Source organism: Somniosus microcephalus, chromosome 15 (assembly GCF_052327205.1).
Source record: "Somniosus microcephalus isolate GS21.2 chromosome 15, FLI_Smic_1.0, whole genome shotgun sequence".
NCBI classification, from domain to species: domain Eukaryota; kingdom Metazoa; phylum Chordata; class Chondrichthyes; order Squaliformes; family Somniosidae; genus Somniosus; species Somniosus microcephalus.
In genome coordinates, this window is record NC_141001.1 from 56,732,285 (window position 1) to 56,750,389 (window position 18,105).

Genomic DNA, 18,105 nt, shown 5'->3' on the forward strand with positions numbered 1-18,105 from the left:
CCTTGGTCCTCCCCACTGCATATAGTACCCAAACCAGGCGGCGGATGGCGACCTTGCAGGGATTACCGACGTTTAAACGACGCCACGACACCGGACAGGTACCCTATTCCCCACATCCAAGATTTTTCGGCACATCTGGCTGGCACCGCTATATTTCCTAAAGTGGATCTCGTTCGTGGATATCACCAAGTTCCGGTGCACCCTCCAGACGTCCCCAAAATGGCAGTCATCACTCCGTTCGGCCTTTTTGAGTTTCTCCGCATGCCTTTCGGTCTGAAAAACGCAGCGCAAGCATTCCAACGGTTGATGGACTCTGTCTTATGGGACCTGCCCTTCATTTTTGTATATTTGGACGACATCCTAATAGCCAGCAAGGATACGACAGCTCACATGGCCCATTTACGTACACTTTTCGCCCGACTCAGCCAACACGGCCTTATTGTCAATCCGGCTAAATGCACATTTGGAGTATCCAGCATTGATTTCCTGGGACACAGGATTACCCCAGAAGGCGCCGTCCCGCTAGCCACCAAGGTAGAGGCAGTTACCGCATTCCCGCGGCCTCACACAGTCAAACCCCTACAAGAGTTCTTGGGGATGGTAAATTTTTATCATCGTTTTATCCCCAAGGCGGCCCGGTTAATGCAACCTCTGTACGAAGCACTAAAAGGGAAGTCGGGCAAGGATGTTCTCACTTGGACACCGCAAATGGACCAAGCATTCCGCGATAGCAAGGCGGCGTTGGCGGATGCAACTATGCTCGCACACCCACTCCCTGGTGCGACTGTTGCCCTCACAACGGATGCCTCTGACTATGCCATCGGAGCGGTTCAAGAGCAGTGGGTCGACGGGGGTTGGCAGCCGTTAGCCTTTTTCAGCTGCCAACTGCGCAAGAACGAGCTAAAGTACAGCACTTTTGACAGAGAGTTGCTAGCCCTGTTTTTGGCCATCCGGCATTTCCGTTTCCTGCTAGAAGGCCGTCCATTCACTGCATTCGTGGACCACAAGCCGCTCACCTTTGCCATGGCCAAAATGGCAGAACCTTGGTCAGCTCGGCAGCAGCGCCACCTCACGTTTATACCCGAATTCACCACGGATTTGCGGCACGTGTCAGGCAAGGATAATCTCATGGCAGATTGCCTTTCCCGGGTTCCAGTCCAGGCAGTCCACCTGGGCATCGATTTCGTCGGACTGGCAGAGGATCAACTGGCAGACCCAGAGGTACAAGCGTTTAGGACCACGCCTTCCAGTTGGCAGGTTGCAGACGTGCCGTTTCAAGCGGCAGGAACCACGCCCTTGTGCGACACATCCATGGGAGTGCCCCGGCCCATTGTGCCGGTTGAATGGCGCAAGAAAGTATTCCAGGCAATCCACGGGTTATCTCACCCGGGGATGCGGGCTTCTCAAAGGCTACTGTCCCGCAAATTTGTTTGGAAAGGCATGCATTTGGACATCCAGAACTGGACAAACAATTGCGTCGACTGCCAAAAAGCCAAAGTCCACCGTCACGTCAAGGCTCCGGTGGCCAACTTCCCGGTGCCTGAGCACCGTTTCGACCACGTTCACGTGGATTTAGTAGGTCCCCTTCCCGGGTCGCGTGGATTCACACACTTCCTGATGGTGGTAGACCGGACCACCAGGTGGCCAGAGGCGATTCCCTTGGCCGCTACCACCGCAGCAGACGTCGCCAGGGCGTTTCTTTCGTCGTGGGTGGCTCGGTTCGGGGTGCCATCAGACATCTCCTTGGACCGCGGTCCGCAATTCACACCAGAGCTGTGGAACGCAGTGGCACAAGGCCTGGGTACCAAGCTGCACCGTACCACCGCGTGCCATCCACAGGCGAATGGCCTGTGCGAAAGATTCCATCGGTCTCTCAAAGCGTCCCTCCGTGCCAGCTTGAGGGGACCCAACTGGGTGGACAGGCTCCCATGGGTGATGCTAGGCCTCCGGACAGCACCAAAGGAGGATCTTCAGTCTTCATCGGCTGAGCTGGTTTATGGCCAGACACTCAGAGTACCAGGTGACTTTCTCCCTCCACACACCGAACCATGGTCTGCAGCTCAACAGCTCCTACTTCATCAGGAGGCGGCTCGGAATTTCCTGCCCATCCCGACCTCGCACCATGACCTGCAGAGCCCTCACGTCCCGTCAGAGCTCATGAGTTCGGACTATGTCTTTATTCGACAAGACGGTCACAGAGACCCACTCAAGCCACCGTATACCGGACCTTTTCGTGTCATCTCATCAGGGGAAAAGTTTTTCACAATCGAAGTCGGTGGAAAGTCTGATACCGTCTCTATCGACCGGCTCAAACCAGCCCACCTGGATCGGAGTGAGCCTGTCGTGGCTGCCCAACCGCCTCGCCGCGGCCGACCGCCGTTAGCCGCCAGACCAGCCGTGCACCAGCCCACCGTCAAACAGCCCGATTCGGCCTCTGACGCGCCTGCACCTTTGACTACCGTTTCTGCCTCGCCCGAGACGCCGCTTCTGCCGCAATCCGGCACTGGTCCTTCTACTCATGCCCCGTTTCCGCTGCCTGAATTTCGTCGCCGTTCGGCCAGGATCATTAAGCCTCCTACTCGGTTGACAATGTCCGTTAAAGTGGATTCTGGGGGGGCGCCTCTGGCGGAGCCACCAAGGGCCTCAGAACAATTGGTAATAATCCCTTTAACTACAGTGTAGTGCAACCGCGGACTGCACCTTTAAACTGCCTGTTAACTGTACTGTATTGTGTTTTCCTGCACTCCACGTGATGACGTCATGACGCCAATCACGTGACCACCAGTGGCGCGAAGAACGCGATGATGTCATGACGTCAGCTTCCAGAATCTTCCAGCAGTCGTCGAGTGCCCAGCAAGCTGAATAGACCTGTGTACCATTTCTCCTGTAGTTTCCCTGTTAACTTCGTTGTTCATTAAAACCTGTTGATTTGATTCATCGAGTCGAATACCTTATTCAGATAGGAACCTCCGTTCCTACAATGTAAGAAAACTACTAGGCACTTGGTCTGAGTATTAAACAAGGCTTTAATCAACTGTTTTTCAACATGGAGATCTAGTTGTGTCCTTCACTAGTTCCTGTTAAAGAATGTCCTGAGCAAACTGGGCCCATGCCTGAGTATTTATACTCTCCCTGGACAGCGCCACCAGCAGGCCACCCAGTATCATTTCATGAGTCATTTCCACATGCCAAAAGGTAAGTTTTTTTTTTACTTACCTTGGCCACCTCGCCATTAATCATTGCCCCGAAGCGGCCGACCGCCCAGTGCACACCCCTGCAGCTGTCGTTGTTATTGACCAGCGCTGCTGCAGGGGGCGAAAGTCAATTTCAGGTCTGAGGCGCTACCAGGGCGATGCGATGAAGTCACGATCTCCGGGCGAATGAGATCAGGGCACAACGCCACAGCGCCACTGCAAAACTCCCGCTGAATATGGCGGGAGTCGATGTCAGCACCGCGCCTGGTCGCAAAGCAATTTGCACCCCATTAGCGCCCCCCCCCCCCCTCGGGGGCGCGAACAGGAGGCACAAAGGCACCCAATTTCTCATCCTTAATATATTAGGGACTGTTTTTACTGGAATGGAGAAGGCAAAGAAAATTCAATAGAGGTTTTTACAAATTATGGTTTTGATAGCATGTATAGGGAAGGAGAGTGAGTGACAAGGAGTGACCAATTTAAAATTGTTCCAAAGAAAGTGAGAAGAGCGATTAAGAAAAAATTCTTTATGCAGAGGGTTGTTAGTGCATAGAATGCTTTGCCACAGGGAATGCTTTAGACAGAGACAATTGTGCCTTTTTAAGAGAAACAATATTACATATTTGAAGTAGAGGAAGATGCAGGACTATGAGGAGAACACTGGGAGTGGTATCAGTCTTGGATTGCTCTAACAAAGAACAGCACAGACATGATGGGCTAAATGGCCTCTTACTATTCTGTAGACTTCTAAGGTAGCAGGATACACCTTGCAGCATGCACCTGTGCTATTACTTATAGAAATTTTATAATTAACAACTAGACATATTAGCTATAATTCAGAGTGTGACAAATGTGTTGTTTGTAAGACATATCCTTTCAATAGAAAGTTACTGATGATTAAAAATGCCAGGAAAACTATTTTTAGGGCAATCAAAATGACCAGAACTTGATTTTTCTGGTATAAAACATTGAAGACAAAGTAAAGTATGAGCTCTTCAACATTTACTGAGGCAACTTTGAAAGTAAAAATGTGCATATTATATACCAGCTGAATACCTGCAGCTGCAGTCAACAAGTTCACTAAGAGAACTGAGAGATTTAGCCGAGAATAAAACTGGTGAGTAGGGAAGAGATCAGGCTGGAACAACTTGTTTTATAATCTATTCTAAATTGTTGCATTAGCAGCATTACGTATATTTATGTTTGTAGATCTAACAAAAACAAACATAGTTCACATAATCAGTAAAAAGTTCTGGAAGGATGATTATTCAAGTCTGTAGAGAGGTTCTGAATAAAAGTACTGAATTTAAATATCTATTTAAACAGAAGCTTTTAATAACACTATGCACTTTTGCAGTGGTATTTGATAAAGAAGACAAGATACAAATTAGTTTAATATTTTCTTCAGCTTTATATATTTCTTGACATTTGCTATGTAAACCCATACCCTGAATAGATTGGCAGTAAAAGTAAAAATTTCCCCCCCTCCTTCATGCAAGAGAAGATGGGAATGTGCCCTCTCCCCTCCTTACAAATAACCCATGACACACCATAAGCAATATCATGGGGAGTTCTGCATGTTTTTTTAAAATCTGGCATCTTTTATCTTGAGTCACTGATTGTCTTTTTAGTTTAGTTGCAACCTCTTTCACTGCCGCACCCCCCCCCCCCCCCCCCACCCACCCCCCCCGCCAACACTTCAATCCCAATGTGACCTTGCTGCAGGCAAGTTTTTTCAGCTGGTCCCCTTTTGATTCAACTCCGGATTGATGGACAAGAATATGGCTGTCTAGGAAGCAAGTAGATGTGTAGGTTACTGTGACAGACATGCATCAAGGTGCAATACAAATGTAGGTGCCCCAAAACTGCAACTAACCTGTGATAGTTTAGAACATTGGGCCCTGTGTACTGGTAAAATTCAAGCCACATTTCCAGAATGAAACACATTTTTATTGTCTGTTGTAACGGTTAGTACTGAGCTGCTTTCACTTGGTAGCTTCATGAGGTTTTCTCCTTATTTGCAGTTTTCATGAATGCAGCGATACCCATTGCAGCAGTCCTCACAGTAAGTAGCTGGCATTTAATTTGCTCTGACACAATATTTCCTTTTGTAAATGTTAGCCTTGCATTACATGAGTTTAAATAATCAATGTTAATAATTCAAAAAGTAATCGATTTCTAAAACAAATTCCTGAGGGCATGACTCACTTTATTTTAACTCTCTGGTCCATGTGACTAAGATTACAGGTGGCTGATGCGCTTCTAGGTCTCTACTTATCACACTGAGAACTGACAAATTGATGAGGCTAGTCTATCTCCAATTTACCCTTTTCCCCCATCTGGAGATAAATCTGACTTCCACTCAGTGCTCCCACCCCTGTTCCACATTGGCACAGTACTCAGTATTGTGGAGGATTGTGGATTGACACCATTTTGTGACACCATAAATTGGTGCGCCTAAGAACTATATTAATGCTGTGCCTAATTTCATAACATCTTTTGTCAAAAAAGTCTTTTCAGGACAGATTTTCAGAACAATGCTCACTTATCTCTGGTTTAAATATTGGGAAGTGCAGCTCAGGTTAGCACTCAAAAATGGAGTTCCCACTTGTCAGGCTTCTAACCATTACCTAAGTTGTTACTTTGGGGTTGAGTTTCATTAAGCTGTTGGGAAGGAGGCGGGACTACAACTTTTGGGTTTTAGTCCCGCCTACACCGACGTCCGGCCAATCCACGCGATTTTCCCTTGATTGACCTTGTTGAGCCCACCCAGTGGGCTCAGCAGGCCAATTAAGGGCCACCCGGCAACAGGTGACATCACAGACTGAAATTTCATCTGTCAAGAGGTCTTGACAGATGAAATATCAGTGTTTCACAGCTGTTTGAAGCTGTCAAACACTGACAGTCTGACTTCTAACCGGAGTCCTTCTACACAGACTCAGAACTGTCACCAGTAATGAAAGCTGAAGGCTGTCACTTTTGACAGCTCGCAGCCATTTTGCTTTCAGTGCCGGCTGAGTGATGGACTCCCGAAACCTAGAGGAAGAAAGGCTGTTAAGGTAAGTACAGGTAATTTAAACTTCTTTACACTCTTTAGACACACCAAACACACTTACCTTTGCACTCATGCACCCATCACTCACCTGAACACCGACATCACGACCCCTCCAAGTCCTTCAACCCGATGGCCCGCCTGCTCTAACCTGGCGTGGTTTGGAGCCGTCGGGAATCCCACACGACACCCCTCAAAATAGGGATTAGGCTAAAAACTACCTGTTAACTACCTGTTAACAGGCAGTTAATTGGCACTAATCCCTTCCCGCCTCGGGTCAGCGGGTCCCAATGCGGGGCGGGTACCCGCCTCCTGTGAAACTTACGTGGAGGCGGGTTTTGGGCGGGATGGTGTCGGGACCCCCGAATTCGGGATTTCTCCCGCCCCCCCCACCCCCCACCACACGCCTGAAACCCCGCCTGACGGCTCCAGGAAAATCGACCCGTTTAAGTGAATGGAGCCCTGCTCTCCAACATTAAAGGGTCCTGTAAAATTATAACTGGTAATTGATAATTCATGATTTTCTTTGCATGAATGAGTATCAGATGAAATCTTTCTGTAAAAGAAGCAAGTGTAAAAGGCTGATGTATTGAAGGTACTAGATATATTGTCACTCTTTTCTGTCAAGGAAATACCCAGGAAATGCTCCAGATTTTGCATCCAGGACAAGCATAGTGTTGTGTATGTACCTTTAAGAGAATAACTGGTCTCAGACTGCAGTACCGGCAGTGACCACCCCTGTATAAAAGGCGCTAGAGAGCCTCTGTTGTTTAGTTTCGTTATGGACTTCCACCAGTAAAGATCTGTTTGTTTTCACTCCTGCTAGTCCGTGTCTCAATCATTCACGGACTTAACACTGGCGACGAGTAAGAAACATACTTACCTGCAACTCGGCAGCAGCTCCGACGACGTTGTTGAAGGTCGGAGCCAGAAGAAAGAAAAAAAAAATAGAGTCCATTGAAACTCGAGAAACGGGCGTCGACCGTCAATCATCGGGTTCAAGGCTTTGCAGGAGCGACTTTCCAGAACCAGGCTGGGTTCCTCGGTCCGTGGTTTCCCAGCTAATCGGGCTGGTGGCAGGTAGTGCTCTGATCCTTCCTGGGCTGCGGCGGGCTGAAGCTCGATCGGGTGGCCTTTCAACGGGGCCGGGCAGCGAGTCGGGAAGCAAAGAGAGAGAGAGAGGGTGGAGCACACAGGACGCGGCCGGTGTTTCGAAGCCGGGCAGCGTTCGGACCTAAGAAGAGGGAGGGAAGTGTCCCAGAGGGTCCGCTCCACGACGGGAAGATAATAAAAGAAGAAGAATCAATATTTAACGCACAGGAAACCGTGGAAAGCAGCGCTAACAACAGCGGGGAAGAAGACAAAGCGCGGGAGGCGCCATTTTGTTAAATCGGGGAAGAAGGCAAAGCGCGGGAGGCGCCATTTTAGATTTGCAAGATGCCGAAGACTGGCTGTATCACTGCTTTTGATAATACATTAGAGGACTGGACCACGTATGTGGAAAGAGTCAAGGTATATTTCGAGGCAAATGAAATAGCGGAGGGGAAAAAGGCATCAATATTGCTAAACTTAATGGGCGCTAGAACGTACGGCCTATTGCGGGTTCTGATTACTCCAGCCAAACCGAAGGCGAAGAGTTTTAACGAAATTGTTGCTGTTCTACAGGAGCACTTAAACCCTGCACCGCTGTTGATAGCAGAAAGATTTAAATTCCACAGGAGAACTCAGCACAAAGATGAGAGCAATGCTGAGTATCTTACGGAACTACGCAAGCTATCAAAGCACTGCCAGTTCGGAGCAGGACTGGCAGATACCCTACGGGACAAATTTGTCTGTGGACTCCTGAGTGAAGGAACACAGAAGAAGTTACTCGCAGAAAAAGAGCTGACGCTAGATAAGGCTTTCAGCGTGGCAGTATCGTATGAAGCAGCAGCCAGGGGAGCTGTAGAAATTCAACAAAAACCACAGGAATACGGCACCCACGAAATGACACGGGGATTTGCAAAATGTTATCGCTGTGGCAGAACTAACCATGACCAGAAGGACTGCTGGTCCAAAGACAAAATATGCAGACAATGCTGGAAGATTGGACACATTGCACGAGTTTGTAGGTCTGGGAAGAAGACCAGCGACAACAAAAAGGCTACTAAGGAACCATGCAAGAAAGTACAAAAGATGACGGACAGTAGTTCCGAAGACCAGATGAGCGATAGTGAATCCGAGAACAGGAGATTAAGCTGTCTCAAACTTCACAATGTAATCGCAAAAGAGGATCACCGAACCATTTGGGTCACCCTCACGATAGCAGGGTCCCAAGTTAAAATGGAATTGGATACAGGATCAGCGCTAACTGTCATGAATCGACGAGACTACGAGCGGCTATTTTCACACATACCCTTGAGTGAGACATCCATCATCTTGACGACGTATACAGGGCAAAAAGTATACCCCAGAGGAAAAATAAGGGTGCCTGTCGAATACAATGGCAAGAAAATACGGAAATTGTATCTGTACATACTGCCAAATGGTGGACCACCGTTATTGGGACGGGAATGGATCAGGAAGATAAACTTAGATTGGCATTCCATTCATGCAATGACGGTGGACGGTAAAAAAGATGAAGATGTCACTCCTGGACGATTGTCAACAATCTTAGCTAACGCCAAAGAGGTATTTCAACAAGAACTGGGCACGCTTAAAGGCGTAACCGCCTCGATAAAAATAGAAGAGAATGCAGTTCCCAAGTTTTTCAAAGCGAGGCCGGTACCATATGCAATTCGCCCAGCTGTCGAAGCAGAGCTGGAGAATCTGGAGAAGGCGGCCGTGTTGTCTAAGGTCGACAGGAGCGAGTGGGCGACACCCATCGTTCCTGTCATGAAGAAAACGTTAAGCAATAAGTCCTGAGAGCCAAGGAAGATTCGCATCTGTGGGGATTTCAAGGTGACGGTGAACCCTGTCCTTCGCACAGTACAATATCCTCTTTCAAGGATAGAAGACATCTTCGCCTCGCTGTCTGGAGGAAAGCATTTTACAAAAATTGACCTAGCACAAGCATATTTGCAGATGGAGGTTGAAGAATCCTCTAGGAAGTATCTCACGATAAACACTCACAAAGGTCTTTACCAGTATCATCGATTGGTATTCGGAGTAGCATCGGCTCCGGCGATATGGCAAAGAGCGATGGAACAAGTCCTGCAAGGGATTCCGGGGACTCAGTGTTACTTGGACGACATCCTTGTAACAGGTGAAGATGACAGTGAACACCTTAACAACCTAGAACAGGTGCTCACTGGACTACGGGAACATGGGCTGCGAGCCAACCGCCCCAAGTGCGAATTTTTTAAGAAACAGATATCGTATTGTGGCCACGTGATTGATGAAGAGGGGTTACATAAGTCCCCTGACAAAATTGAAGCGGTTGTTAAGGCCCCAGCGCCTGAAAATGTGTCGCAACTGAGGTCATTCCTTGGGTTGGTGAATTACTATCATAAGTTTTTACCGAATTTGTCGACAATTCTGCACCCACTGAACGCCCTGCTACGAACGGGGGTAGCATGGAAATGGAGCGATGATTGTAAGCGTGCTTTTCGGAAGAGTAAGGACTTAATCACTTCAAAGGAAGTATTGGCTCACTACAAACCAGCACTGCCAATCAGGCTGGCGTGTGATGCGTCTCCCTACGGCATTGGGGCGGTACTGTCACATAAATTCCTTGATGGTTTGGAGAGGCCGATAGCTTTTGCGTCACGCTCATTAACTTCTGCCGAGCGTAACTACGCCCAGATTGACAGAGAGGCCCTCAGCCTAGTGTGGGGGGTGAAGAAGTTCAATCACTATCTGCACGGTCAAAAATTTACTCTACTAACCGATCATCAACCTCTTGTCTCCATTTTCAACCCTCAGAAGGGCGTACCGATAATGACAGCACAACGGCTGCAGAGATGGTCCCTTTTCCTAGGGGCACACCAATATGACATTGAGTACAAAGGAACTAAACAGCATGGAAATGCTGATGGATTGTCACGTCTACTGTTGCCGACGGTGGAAGAAGAAGACCTTGCAGTGGATCCAATGGAGTTATTCCACTCGACCATAGTCGAATGTCTCCCTGTGACGAATGCAAACATAGAAAAGGAAACACAGAATGACCCGACACTATCACGGGTCTATGATTTAACGGTGAAGGGATGGCCAGCACATGGGGAACCACTGCTGCCAGCATTCTCGCCGAGAAGAGAACAGCTGTCAGTGTGCAGAGGAACCTTGATGTGTGGATCCAGAGTAGTAATTCCACCTAAGTTGACGGATAGAGTGCTCAATGAGCTTCATGAGGGTCATCTGGGTGGGGTAAAAATGAAGAGCTTAGCCAGAGCGTTTGTGTGGTGGCCAGGAATCGATAGAGAAATCGAAGAGATGACCAAGAGCTGTGCAGGATGCCAGAAGGTCCAAAACGCCCCACCACAAGCTCCTCTGCATCCATGGGAGTGGCCCTCATCTCCATGGCAAAGGGTGCACATTGATTTTGCTGGTCCCTTCATGGACTCGATGTTTTTAATTGCGGTGGATGCACATTCAAAGTGGCCAGAGGTAATAAAAATGTCCTCAACCACCACAGAAAAAACTATCACAGTCTTACGAACCATATTCGCCAGGAATGGGCTGCCTGAACAGATTTGCTCTGACAATGGACCACAGTTTGTGTCTGAAGGGTTCCGGAGGTTCTTAAAGAACAATGGTGTCAAGCATTACACATCTGCTCCATATCATCCAGCCACTAATGGATTGGCCGAGAGGTTTGTCCAAACATTCAAGAAGGCTATCAAGGCAATGTGTAATGAAGATATACCCCTACAACACAAGGTGGACAACTTCTTGTTTGCCTACCGGAATGCGACACATGCGGTTACCAACCAAACTCCAGCCATGATGTTCTTCAATCGAAGACTATGATGCCGCTTGGATTTGGTTAAGCCAAACGTCCGAAGAGATGTGGAGAACAGGCAGTTTCAGAATATGAATGAAAGGCCGACCAGGAGTTTTAAGATAGGTCAACCAGTTTTGGCCCGGGACTACCGCACTGAGAAATGGCAGCCAGGAACGATTTGTACATGACAAGGACCTCTCATGTATACCGTGGACGTTGGGGAGAGCATTGTAAGACGCCATGCTGACCAGATTCTAGAGTCACTGGAAAACGTCAACTCCACACCACAATCTGATACACCTGGTAATGAAATCGACATTCCAATTGCAGCTACCGCAGAACCAGTAATATTGGAAGCAGATGAACCAAACAACGACATTGATTCCAACTCAACATTGCCAGAAGAACCTGTTACCCCAAAGAGGCGTTATCCAGACAGAATCAGGAAGCCTGCTCAAAGACTGAACTTATAATTGCTTAAACTTAACCACTGTATCTAGTAACAGTAATTGTGATTGTAATTCGTTATCATTTAGTTGTTAAATGAATGTTATGTACTGTTTATCTAAAAGGGGAGGAATTGTTGTGTATGTACCTTTAAGAGAATAACTGGTCTCAGACTGCAGTACCGGCAGTGACCACCCCTGTATAAAAGGCGCTAGAGAGCCTCTGTTGTTTAGTTTCGTTATGGACTTCCACCAGTAAAGATCTGTTTGTTTTCACTCCTGTTAGTCCGTGTCTCAATCATTCACGGACTTAACACATAGTAATTCAAATGAGGACATGTTTAAGTTGGTGAAGGGACATGAAGACTTTAAATTAATTGTAGCACCAGGTGAGCACCTGGTAGGGCCGAATATAGGCATGAACATGAGAGTAGAACCAAATGTCTCTGTTGTAAACATGTTATTTAAGAGCAAAGGCTGCAAGTGACATCATCTCCACTCTTTTGTGTGAATTCAAACTCATATCCAACCATACTGGGCATTCACCTGCTGGTACAGTTCATTTACAAGATTCAAAGATAAATATAGAAGAGGAAGGCCATTTGGCCCATCTTACTTCATCCATCCAGAAAGACCTTCCAGTCCCCCATCATGGCTCCAGTTGTTTTTGAAATGATTGCAGGATTTTGCCTCCACTACCCTACTTGGAAGTTCATGCCATGTGTTGATCACTCTTTGGGGGTAATCTTAACTTTTATAGCCAGGTGAATCTGCAGCCCGTTTTACACCACGGGGAAAAGAAAATCGGGCAAGGTGTCGATTCGCTATCACCAACTTTTCAGCCAGCGATTAAAAGTTAGGATTACGCTCTTCATGTGATGCTGAATCTGCTGTTATGAATCCAAACTTCCTTTTTACTAGTTTGAAGTAAACCGCCTTGTCCTACAATCATAATTTCATTCAAAGTACTTTTCCAGATCTATATTTACATTTTCCATACTGTTTACTATCTTGAATGCCTCTGTAGGGTTACCCGAGTTGCCTCTTTGCAAGGCAAGAAATGCAAGTTTCTCTAATCTTAGCTGTCTAACATTAGGGATCGATCTTGTATCCCTTTCCTAAACTGCCTCCAAGGCTTCAATGTTTCCCTTGAGTCTGAGGGGCAACTTTACATCATTTCACAAACTCAAACATATCCTTTGAATTGGTATGCAGAGCCTGGGGAATTTCCTGTGTATTTCTTTGATAGATATAATGTAACTAAGTAAGTAGTGCCTGCCTGTTTCAGGCAGGAGGCTCCTTCTCTATATAGGATTTTGATTGGCCTGAACTGGTCACAAGCCTGTGCCATCCACTGTATGACCAGTTTTACTGGAGACACATAGGAACATTAGGACCAAGAGTAGGCCATAGCCCCTTGAGTCTGTTCCGCCAGTCAATGAGATCATGGCTGATCTGCGACCTAACTCCATATACTCGCCTTTGCCCCATAGCCCTCAATAACTTTGGTTATCAAAAATCTATCAATCTCAGATTTAAAATTAACAATTGACCCAGCATCAATTGCTGTTTGTGGAAGTGAGTTCCACCAACCTTTGTGTGTAGAAGTGTTTCCTAATTTCATTCCTGAAAGGTCTGGCTCTAATTTTTAGACTCTGCCCCCTAATCCTAGACTCCCCAACCAGCAGAAAGTTTTTCTCTATCTGCCCTATATGTTCCCCTTAATATCTTAACCTTTGATCAAATCACCCCTTAACCTTCTAAATTTTAAGGCATACAACCCTAATTTGTGTAATCACTCCTCGTAATTTAACCCTTGGAGTCCGGGTATCATTCTGATAAACCTACGCTGCACTCCCTCCAAAGCCATTATGTCCTTCCTAAGGTGTGGGGCCCAGAACTGCTCACAGTGCTCCAGGTGTGGTCTAACCAGGGTTTTGTATAGCTGCAGCATAACTTATACCCCCTTGTATTCTAGTCCTCTAGATATAAAGACCAGCATTCCATTAGCCTTTTTGATTATTTTCTGTATCTGTTCATGACATTTTAATGACCTATGTACCTGGACCCCCAAGTCTCTTTCGACCTCCACTGTTTTTAGCTTTTCACCATTTAGAAAAATACACTGTTCTATCTTTTTTAGGTCCAAAGTGGTGACTTTATATTTGCCTACATTGAAATCCATTTGCCAGAGTTTTGCCCATTCACTTAATCTATCAATATCCCTTTGTAATTTTATGCTTTCATCTACTCTGCCGAAGAGGCCCCATAAAGGTAAGTCTTAAATTATTTTTGTGGGACCTGGAGGAGCAGGACTGCTTCTCTGGGTCTCTCAAAAAATAATCTGGGCCTCTGCCCATTCGGGCTCCACATGCGCCCCCTCCCCCCCCCCCCCCACCCCCCCTCCCATACTTAGCTTGCTGCCAGCTGGGCGGCCTTCAGGCCACCCGACACTGCGCCCACCCACCCATATCCGGCGGGCTGCATTGAGATGCTGTTTAGGCCAGCAGCTTGCTAATTCTATTTGAATGAGGCCCAGGCCTCAAAATGGCTCCAGTCTCTTCACTGCTGGAATGGGCCAGTCAGCAGCTGAAAAGTTAAAATTGACCTCAAATTTATGTGCCTTTTTAAATGGTGATTAATAGTGGTCCCACCCCACCCAGAACGAGTGGGAAGTAGCTACCAGCCTCAGGAAAATTAGTTCAAGGCTAGGGAGGCCTAAACTTTCCTTGTGGCATCTGGAGGAGCACTCCTGCTCCTCCTGGCCCTACATAAGAAAGTAAAAGACTTGCCCAAAGGCCCTCTTCAGCTTCCCGATGCTCTTTACTTTAGCCTTTAGCTGGTGGAAAAGCTGTGGCAGCTTCTCCGCTCAGACCGACGTTAACTTCGCTGTCAGGGCCTAATGATGTCATTGGATCCTGATTAGCATACGTGAATTAGGACCCCATCGGCTTTGGCCTGGCCAGAAACATTTGTTAAAATTGATGGGATCGGGCAGCTTTCTAGCAGGTAAGTAACCCAGTGGGGTTCTGCAGGGCTCAGTACTGGGTCCCTTGCTTTTTGTGGTATATATCAACGATCTTGACTTGAATATAGGGGGTATGATTAAGAAGTTTGCAGATGATACTAAAATCGGCTGTGTGGCTGATACTGAAGAAGGAAGCTGTAGACTGCAGGAAGATATCAATAAATTGGTCAGGTGGGCAGAACAGTGGCAAATGGAATTCAGTCCAGAGAAGTGTGAGGTAATGTTTTTGGGGAGGGCTAACAGGGGAAAGGGAATACACATTAAATGGTAGGACACTGAGTAGTGTAGAGGAACAAAGGGACCTTGGAGTGCATGTTCACAGATTCCTGAAGGTAGCAGGGCAAGTAGATAAGATGGTTAAGAAGGCATACGGAATGCTTGCCTTTATTAGCCGTGGCATAGAATACAAGAGCAGGGTGGTTATGCTTCAACTGTATAAAACACTAGTTAGGCCTCAGCTAGAGTACTATGTGCAGTTCTGGTCACCACATTACAGGAAAGATGTGATCGTACTAGAGAGGGTACAGAGGAAATTTACAAGGATGTTGCCGGGAGTAGAGAATCTTAGCTATGAGGAAAGACTGGATAGGCTGGGTCTGTTTTCCTTGGAACAGAGGAGGCTAAGGGGAGACCTTATTGAGGTGTATAAAATGATGAGGGGCATAGATAAAGTGGATAGAAAGGACCTATTTCCCTTAGCAGAGGGGTCAAAAACCAGGGGGCACAGATGTAAAGTAATTGGGGGAAGGTTTAGTGGGGATTTGAGGGGAAATTTCTTCACCCAGAGAGTTGTGGAGGTCTGGAACTCACTGCCCAAAAAGGTGGTAGAGGCAGGAACCCTAACCACATTTAAAAAGTACTTGGATGTGCACTTGGGATGCTCTAACCTGCAGGGCTACGGACCAAGATCTGGGAAGTGGGATTAGGCTGGATAGCTCTTTTTGGCCGGCGCGAACACAATGGGCCATGCTGTAACTTTCTATAATTCTTTGATTTTAACTGCCCAGCCGCCTGATTTTCACTGGGCATCTAGAGTTAAAATCCCCCACTAAAGTGTTTGAACCTGAGACTCATTTCTGTTCAGGCATGACTGAATTGTGCTTTTTCAGTTCTTGGAGTGTGATTGCTTTGCACATCTAATGTTGAATTCAAATGTATTTTTATTCATTTATAAAGAGCTGATTTCAATTTCTTTTCTAATTTCCCAAAAGACTTTTGTAGTTCACACCCACCTCTATGAGGATCCAGACCTCTCTCCAGCAGTGGCCTTTGCCTCGCTCTCCCTCTTCCACATCCTGGTCACACCCCTCTTCCTGCTCTCCAGTGTGGTTCGCTCTACTGTCAAAGCTTTAGTGAGGTAAAGTACAGTTCAAAGACAATGTTTGATCTTTTGCTCTACTTAACGCTTTCATAATGCTTGGGTTCTAAAACTGAGATGACAACAACAAGAGTAACGTGCATTTATGTAGCGCCTGAGGCAACTTGTATCTGCGAGCGCATAACAATAGTCAATGTTTAATTAGTGGATAGATAATTGGTTTTACAGTCTTTCCCTTAATATCTTCTTTAGGGCTGGAGTGGGAAATTGGCTTGGGAGCCTTAGGATGCCAGGGACCCAAAGGAACGGCCCACAGCATAACCTCAGTGCTGGCCGAGGGCTTTGCTAACTTAAGCGAGAGCGAGAGGCAAGGCTGGGGCTGGGGAGGCCCAAGGACTCCTTTGAGGTGCCTGGAGGGAGCACTCCTGCTCCTCCTGGCCCACAAGGATTTCACTGAATAGTAATTTATTCATACTTACCTTGGCCTCTTCTGGCCAGTTGGCACCTCCTGTCGTGGTACGACTGTCGGGTCCCGCACAGTGCAGGACTCCCCCTGACATAACATTAAAATCATAATGATGTCATCGAGCTACAACTTTTGCATTTAAAGTCGGCCCCTGCCTGCCTATAGCGGAAGCCTTAGTCGACTTGAAAATCGGTGAAGATGAAATGGCGCCGAGCGGAACAGAGCAACCTCAGGCTGATAAATGGACTTGGCCTAATCTTAATCCCTGCCGTGCACCATTCTCGCTGGGTGAGGCGTTAAAATCAAGGCCACTGATTTTTTTTTAAATGTAACTGGTTAAAAATAATTCGCATTAACTTTTACATCACTTTTTCTATAATTTTTATGTAAAATAAACAACTGAGTGTTGATGATGTCAATGGGGTAGCAGGGAGAAATATCTTAGAGGAGCCAAGCAGGCAAGTGAATTGATATACAGATACTAAAGAGAAAATTGGTGTGGGCTCCTGCTTCTGACCACTGTGCAGTATGTCATGCTGAGTGATGCATGTACAGACATCAATTGGTATGTTTTTCTCCACATGCCAGTGTTAGCAAAAAAAATCAGAGTGCATATAAAGTGTGTTTTGCCAACTTTAGCAAATTAAGGAAAATATGCCCCTGGGTTAGAACTGGTTTAGGGTTAGAACTGGTTTAGGCTCAGTTGCATTTTCTCCCCTCACTCACCCTAGTTTGTTGAATAACCTGTCAATATGCACTGCATACAACAAAAATGCATATTTGGGCAAGGTAATGGAGTACAGCCACCACCTGTGGACCTGTACAGTGACATCTGTCACGGCGTCCAAGAGAAAAGGGGACAACATTTGTAAAAACGTTTGAAACATTTCTTGCATTGGATTGCGCTGTTTTCAGATATCAATGCATGGATAAGTGAGTGTACTTTCACATGTTCTCCTGACTCTCTCCAGGTGTCTAGTGATTTGCTATATGTCGCTGTATTTTTCTTTCAGTGTGCAGAAACTAAGCGAATTCTTCTCCAGTGAAGAGGTTGGAGAGGATCAAAGCAAAGTTGTGGTGCAGCTGAACTTTGAAAATAATAGCAAGTACCAGACTGTAGTGAGTACAAGTATACATTTCAGCAATGCAGCCAGCCAGCTCCTCAGTGCTATCCACCTGTTTTCATTATTCCTGCATCTTCACAATCTTCCATACAGTATAGTGACCCAGTAACTGAAATTCCATCACATTCATTCCTTGTATTAATGGCATCCTTACTGCAATGCACGAGCTGTAAAGAATGTGTTTATAGGATTCAAGCTATATGTGTGTCTGTGTGTATTTATTTAATTAGCACTTCTCATGCAATGAACACTTACCCTTCCGTTTTCCACTCACTCCTGCACAGCCCCTTAAAGTTATTAACCGCAAACGGCCCACCAAGGAGGAATGGCACACTTATGAACCTCAGTCCAGACAGCAAATAAGCATCACAGAAGGAGATGATGTTTTTATAAAGGTGAAATAATTGTCAATTAAATCTACTTTTACAGTAGCTACTGTACTTTTTTATCTTTCTAAAGATGAGGAATGCTAGTTTAATGGTGCAGGTTTATTTTTTTATATGATGCGCTTATATTTTAAAAGGAATTATTATTAATGTTGCAATTATCTCAG

General features: G+C 46.4%; 1 protein-coding gene across 6 annotated transcripts in view; it reads left to right on the top strand.

The window, feature by feature from the left end:
• abcc8 (ATP-binding cassette, sub-family C (CFTR/MRP), member 8) overlaps window positions 1–18,105 on the top strand; it is a 581,396-nt gene that overhangs the window by 433,958 nt on the left and 129,333 nt on the right. For 5 of the 6 annotated variants that reach the window (XM_086007823.1, XM_086007824.1, XM_086007822.1 and 2 more), the window contains 4 exons: window positions 5,219–5,259; window positions 15,856–16,001; window positions 17,442–17,547; window positions 17,837–17,947. In XM_086007823.1, the coding sequence (XP_085863949.1) occupies window positions 5,219–5,259; window positions 15,856–16,001; window positions 17,442–17,547; window positions 17,837–17,947 (404 nt within the window). The remainder of the gene's footprint in view (window positions 1–5,218; window positions 5,260–15,855; window positions 16,002–17,441; window positions 17,548–17,836; window positions 17,948–18,105) is intronic. The other variant, XM_086007826.1, reaches the window with a different exon arrangement.